This window comes from Perkinsus marinus, assembly GCF_000006405.1.
Source record: "Perkinsus marinus ATCC 50983 genomic scaffold scf_1104296944200, whole genome shotgun sequence".
NCBI lineage: Eukaryota > Perkinsozoa > Perkinsida > Perkinsidae > Perkinsus > Perkinsus marinus.
The window spans coordinates 33503-40378 of NW_003211511.1; the positions used below are offsets into that span (position 1 = coordinate 33503).

Below are 6876 nucleotides of genomic sequence, written 5' to 3' on the forward strand. Positions count from 1 at the left end.
GGATTATCGCGCGCGCCATGATAATCGATTATTGTTGATATCTTTGATACTTTCTTTTTAGCAACTTGGCCCAAGGCAAAGGTTTTCCCTCGTCGGCACTTCGAGGTCCTCAAACTTCGATACTGCCGTTGCTGCTACTACTAGAGCTCGTTTCGTAGCCTTCAACTACCCTTATCATGCCACTCCTTCATTTCATCACTAACATGCTTTAGTAGTGCTCCGACATCTCCCCAACCGTATGCGTTTCTCGAGTGTACTTTCTTTTCGGCATTTGACTGTGGACGGGCGCTCCGCATCCGTACAAGCAGATCTACGGCCTATTCCAATGAGTGTTAAGAATCCTGTATATCGCGTCTGGAACAGTGATTTTCAGCGCAAACGATTTACTGTGTTTCAACCTGAGAAATGGTGTAGCATATGGTATCTCATTCTGTTGTCATTTCCATTTTGAACATCATTTGTTTTAAGTCGTCCGATTAAGCAAGATCATGAAAATACGACTACTCCCATAATAAAGCGATATATGCAGTATGTGGCACTTTGATCCACCAACATCATCCTTGAGACCTTGAAGTGGAGAAGTGAGGGGGCACACCACAGGACACATACAGGGACTTACACTATTGGTCGATAAACTTTCGAGTGTGCTTGTTAAGTTCATTGGCTTATTACTGCGTCTCAACTCGCTACTAGAAGTGACCGACATTTAGCCCTCGTGATTGCGTTAGCAACACACCTCGCGGCATCAGCCCTATCAACGTGTTTAGAATTGTAGAGCATCTCCCTCCCATAGTGTATTGAGAAGCAGAGCTACACTAGGGAATCCCAAATACTATCTAGCTCTAGAAAACACCTTGTGTTAGACCTCAGGAATGTCTTCTTATGAGACTCCCCTGAAACTGGGTAAGCTCAGTTGACCAACGGAGTGCATCCCCCAAGCGTTCGGTAACCTATCACACGGCTCCTCCCTCCCTCCCGAGCCCAAGGACGATGCTATCAACACCAAGTCCTCGGACAATGTGATGGGGCCACACTACATCGCCAGGATTAGCGTCAACTACAACCGACCTAACGATGTAATATAACTCAACCTTTCGAAGGGCCTTTGAAGCACCGGTAGTGGCGCTAAGTACCACACCAACGACACAACGTATCTGTCTCTTTGCCCGCTGAGGATTCTCGTCGAGTAAACTGGCCCAACGAGTTGGTGTCGACGAGTGGTTGTGATTTGAATCGTTTGCAGTGTTATATAAGGCGCATTCACTGATGTGATTAGCCAAGGACTTGCCTACGACTTCGACGAGTTGTTCTTTGGTCCCTTAGCAATGAGTCATGAAACCCCAACACCGATCTAACATCAACTCCACACTGTGTGTTAACCACTGACACGTATCATCAACACTGACTTTCAATATACTCTATTATTAATGTGCATACTTATTGTAACGATATGCGGTGTACAAAATGCTATTGTCACATTTCCTGGTTGTCAATCTCCCCGACTAGCTGGTGGGAATCGTTGATACACCAACCCCATCGGAGATGGCATTAGTATAGCATTCAAAAAGGGCCAGAGTGCTCCCGATCCAGCAGCAGCTGATGATAATGATGACGGTCTAGTAGAGAGGGGTGTTGCACAGGATAGCAAGGACGTGTATGAGGGGGGAGGGCTCCATCTAGGACCAGGAATGAGGACTGAGCTTGTTGTTGGACTACTCAGTCGAGGATAACTGAAGTGACACCTCAAGTACTACTACTTGCGAACTACGATGTATGCATATCAAAAAACAGGATTATATTTTCATCAAAACCACGAGGGATACTCATATCATCCCTATCACGATCGCGTAACAGAATAACAAAGTTTTTCTCAGAGTTGAGCTCGTTTCTCATCCCTTGTGCGAGCTAGTGTAGCCAGAGTATACCCTCTGAGCTTATCTATAGGATACAAAAGGCGTGCTACCGTGGGGACGTCATTGTGATGATGCCCACGTTACTGCCATGAACAGCAGCACCAGTAGTGGTAGTAGTAAGTGAAGGTGGTGCAGTGTAGACTGGAACACTGGACTGGCCTATAAGACAACATACCTCTACTCTTATCACATACCCTACCAGGCTGGACCGATGTCGGATCCACCCAGGTGTCTACAACTCGTGGCTGGATACGCTCAGACGCATCTATAGGAGAATAAACAATTCGAAAAGTGTGACTCAAAATCCCCACCGTTTTGTGTAGCTTCTCGTCGCGAAGTCCAACTCTCAACAGGGATGGTAACCTGGTCGTTATGATGATCATGATGAATCTGAACACCATGGAACAGTTGTTGATACACGTTCACTGTTATCTCTTACTTCATCCCTTTCCACATGTTGATGCCTGTCCATAGATGCTCCTGTCGAGGGCACATGCAGGGCCTGTCAAGAAGAGGTGCTCCTCAGCCAAGCCGCGGTAAGCATGGTATTGCATCACGCAGGATAGACAGGAACGTTATTAATGCATATCGCAACAGCTGATTCAGGAAGTAATAGAGACAAGGCCACCCCGGTAGAATGTCGATTCGAGTGAGAACACGGATGATAAATCCGGTAGAGCAGCGTGGTGTATATTGTGGATCTCATCATGTCCCTCACCTAAACTCTTCGATCTACGTTCGAGATGCGGACATATGGAGGAACCCCGGGGATGAGATTTCTCACAAAATCGCTGCCACCGGAATTAATTTCCTTACATTAATCGTTGACCCCTTATTGACCGTTTTATCCACAGAGCCCCTCTTCTTCCTCTCAACTGTCCCCTTTTGTGTCGAAGCTTTAGACCCACGCCTTAGACTACTTGCCATCGTTGATACCCCCAAGCGGGGACTAGCACTCTCACTACCACGTCCCCTACCGTGCCACATTTTAGATTCATCTGCACCTACTTAATCAACTACTACACCTGCCAGGCTCGGACCATTACCTGTAGTAAGGATAGAAGACTCCCTCCTACTCTCGAGGGACGAGCCACGCCTCGTTCTAGTTGTGGAGCTCTGTAGACTATTCGAACGGGAAGAGTTCACTGCAGTTGGAACATGCTTCACAAACTGGAAAGTAATGATGATATTATCAAAACCCGATGAGATGGGGGATACCTCAGCCCAGGTGACTTCTTTCCCTCGTCTAAGGCATGCCTCGAGGAAACTTCGTAAGGCCAACACTTCACGCCGGTTTAGACTGCGTACCCACCCAGCTGAGGACCGAACACTATAAGGTGTTTTTCATTATACAACAAGAACTCACTGTTCTTGTCCAATTGACTTCTTATGGTCATAGGAGCACAAGTACCCTTCTTGGTGATCATACGATAGACCTCGTCAAGCGGTGGCCTAACATCGGTGCCTCTACTACTGCTAACTTGTACAAGGCTTGTGGTGTTTGTTGGCTGATTCAACCTGCATTTACACACTGTGGGCTATTATGGAACAATAATCGAAAACAAATCACTAAGTAACGATATGAATATGCAGTTAATGACGAGTGTTTCTTATGTATGATTATATTGATATATCGTATAATAATGCAATCGGAAATCCGATAAGTTGATAGTAATCTGACACTCATCGGACCCCCCCCCCTTTGGAAACGAGGTGTGTACTCATATTTTCGGCATAACTTTACACTCCTCGTATCGTTCCCAAACTTGCATCATATGGTTATCCCAGTGTTGGGAGGCGCCAAGCCAAATCCCAACCCTACCAGAAACTTAGACAAACTCACAGGAAACTGGATGTGCTACAACGCTCGCAGTTTATCATATACTCCAATAATATGATGATGCTGAGCTTACACTTCGGTATGCACAGCCTTACGGAGCTTGGTCATGACTTCACCACAGAAAATTGAGTCCCGACCTCCTTCGACGTGGCGGTAGAGGAACTCCTAGAGAGTATGATCATTGACCCCAGGTTAGCGATGATGTTACCCTGAATGCATCGACGTTAGTAAAGCCGATACAGCACTCAGCTAGGAAGGGCATCTCCCTGGCTTGGCCGTCCATGACCTATCCTCGTTGGTGATACTGCTTGGAGGAGTACGACAAGTCTACTACCCGGACTGTAACGTAGCTTGGCTTTACACTCGAGATGGACTCAACTGTAAGCATGACTAGATGGTTCAACACCTGATAGGGACAATGTGATAAGCAGTTGAAGTGAGCTTGCCTTTTCGGTGAGCTCCTCTAGATAGCCTTCCACAGGGATGTGCATGATCCATTCGGAGCCCCTCAGATGATGACTATCTACTTCATCGAGTTGTGGTATGAGAGAAGATTTGCTTACCAGTACGATCGGCAAAGTTGCCATAAATGTTGTTCTCACCTCCATCGTAGCGGAGAATCTGATAAGAGTCAGATGAGATGCATAACGAGACCAGATAGTGTCGTCACATCTAAACCTTGAATATTATTATTAGAGAGATTCAATGGTGCGTGGATAAGCGTCATTAGAGTGACAGAAAACTCCTATCGAAATGACACAAAATCCCGGGCTGTAGCACAGTATCAACAACGTTGCGACTACGAAACGCTTATAAAATGTGGTCACTCGATTTGCACTATTCTTGAAAGTTGACCTTTGGATTCTTAAAATTCTCAAAAAGGAATAGCACAAAAATAATAGTGTGGGTAGCTATTGCCATACATTTTTGATACAACCCTGATTAACTGGCTGAGACGTAGCCGTGCTCAGGGGTTGACTGTAGACTGTATGAATTTCAAGAAAGTTATAACTGCAAAAATAAAGAAAAAAATATAACTGGTAAAATGCCGTTAAAGAAGAAATTAATCAGTGTTCATATCGAGGCCCACTTCAGCGAGAGATATTCTTATCCGTAGCAGTGTGGAGGAGTAGCGGACGGTGACAGGATTAATTGACTTGGGTAACGCAGAGAAGGATATTATAGAGGGAAAGAATCATCACATGGTATAGTATACTGTGCTATGTAGACAGAGCCGGCTACAGAATGCAGCAAAGAGTCGCTTCCATGTTCCGCAAAGTATATTATCACATAACATGATACAACTAGTCATGCCAAACAACAAATCGTCATGATATGTTTTACGCAGCGAGCTAGGACTAGTCGTCAGCGGTCAAACTTCGAGTCGAACTTAATCTAGTCATATGTCTGTATCGAACCTAGCAGCATCTACCATGCATCTTGTCGTTTTATCTCAACATTACTCATCGTCGCTAAACAGGCGAATTATTGGGCGTGCGCTTATCAAAGTGCGCTTATTCTGAGCGGAGCGATGAAAATTGGGTGCAAATCATTCGCTGTGCGCAAGATCCGCCGAAACGCCTGTCATATTGCATAGTTGGGTGATTCCTTCCACACTCCCCGTTAATGTTCAAGAACACGTTCCAATCGGGCTTCCTATCGGTCCTGTACTCGGTGGGCAGTAAGCCCCTCCAGATTTGGGCTGATCAAGTTAGGAATGGTCACATCAAACGCCTCACCGATTCGGATATTCAATCAAGTGTAAGTTGACGAGCATCAGGCAAACGTAGAAATACCCTTTTCAGGTGTTGGAGATCATGGGGACGAATGTTGCTACTACGTTTATCCGATGCCCGCTTGATCCGAAGAGAACTCTGGGCATCAAATTACCATTCTTGGTTATGATAATTAAAAACGTAGGCCACCACCTTGCTCCTGAGGGTGGACGTTAATCATTTATACTCTCAGTTGAAGAAGTATTTTACCTTTGAAGTAGCCGTGCTCGACGATAAGGGCATTCGCCGGAGATTCCGAGCGTCTAATTATCAGAGGACTACTCGAGTGAAGCCTTTCATCTGCACGATGCCAATGAGGCTCGACGAGGGCTGGAATCAGATTCAAGTTAGCTGTTATATGACCTATTATATGTAATTGCTTCCTCAGTTCAACCTCTCTGACTTCACTCGAAGGGCGTATGGTACCAATTACATCGAGACTCTGGCTATCCAGCTCCACGCTAATTGTCGCATCAGGAGGGTTTACTTTTCGGACCGTCTTTACAGGTATTCCTCATCGTCTGACTCAGTCCTCTCCGATGATTGTTATTTCAGTGAGGAGGAGTTGCCACCAGAATTCAAGCTCTTCCTACCCGTCCAAAAGTCAATCCCCAATGCGGCTGCCGGTTCCCCTCAAGCTGCCATAGCTACCCCTCCCCCTCCTCCACCTGCTGCCCATGCTGTAGCAGCACAGTAGACGATATGCTAAGGTCTGCCTGTGGGAGTATTTAGTGTAAGTCCATGGAATATCGTACTGATCGTGGACTAGAGACTGAGATAATCGACTGTACTATCATTGCTGTTGTGTTGTTAAGTTCGTACAGAGGCGATCAGCTCTATTCCCTATGGGATCCTTCTAGATATCGAGATGATCGATGGGATCTCCTTTGAGTAGCACAAGTTTTAGAATGGGTATCGGGGTATTGTCCCTTCGCGACATATCATAGTTGCTCGAGTGCCGTGCCTTCTCATTACTGAACAGCACTCGAGCCGCTCTCAATAGGTCATCTTATCCCATTCGTGGAAGGAGAGGGATTCATCGAGTTGTTCCGTACCAAAGTTATACCATAGGCTTAGCGTTTTCCAGGACTCGTTTGCGGTTCTAGTTGTGACACGCTGGGATGTTTCGTGAGGTTCCGATCATTACGATTGTTGGAGATATTCCGTTAAGGTTGCTACCGGCATCTCGGGTATACCATTGAAAGGGCGCCCGTGATAACTCATGTTCAAGCTCCAAGTTGAACTCGAGACTTTCCGGCGGGCGTGTTGCTCCACTGAGTTAACTCAAGTCGAATTCCCACTAAGAACTGCCCTCAACGAGAGCCAAAGAAAGCTTATCAGCCAATAC

The 6876-nt window shown here is 46.0% G+C and overlaps 1 protein-coding gene across 1 annotated transcript; it reads left to right on the top strand.

The window, feature by feature from the left end:
- Nucleotides 1–5379: 5379 nt before the first annotated feature.
- Pmar_PMAR002428 (hypothetical protein) lies at nucleotides 5380–6225 on the top strand (the record flags this gene model as incomplete). The annotated part of the gene is made up of 5 exons (XM_002780677.1): nucleotides 5380–5514; nucleotides 5559–5669; nucleotides 5722–5874; nucleotides 5917–6035; nucleotides 6084–6225. The coding sequence occupies 5 exons, from the start codon at nucleotides 5380–5382 to the stop codon at nucleotides 6223–6225; spliced, it is 660 nt and encodes a 219-aa protein (XP_002780723.1).
- Nucleotides 6226–6876: the final 651 nt, after the last annotated feature.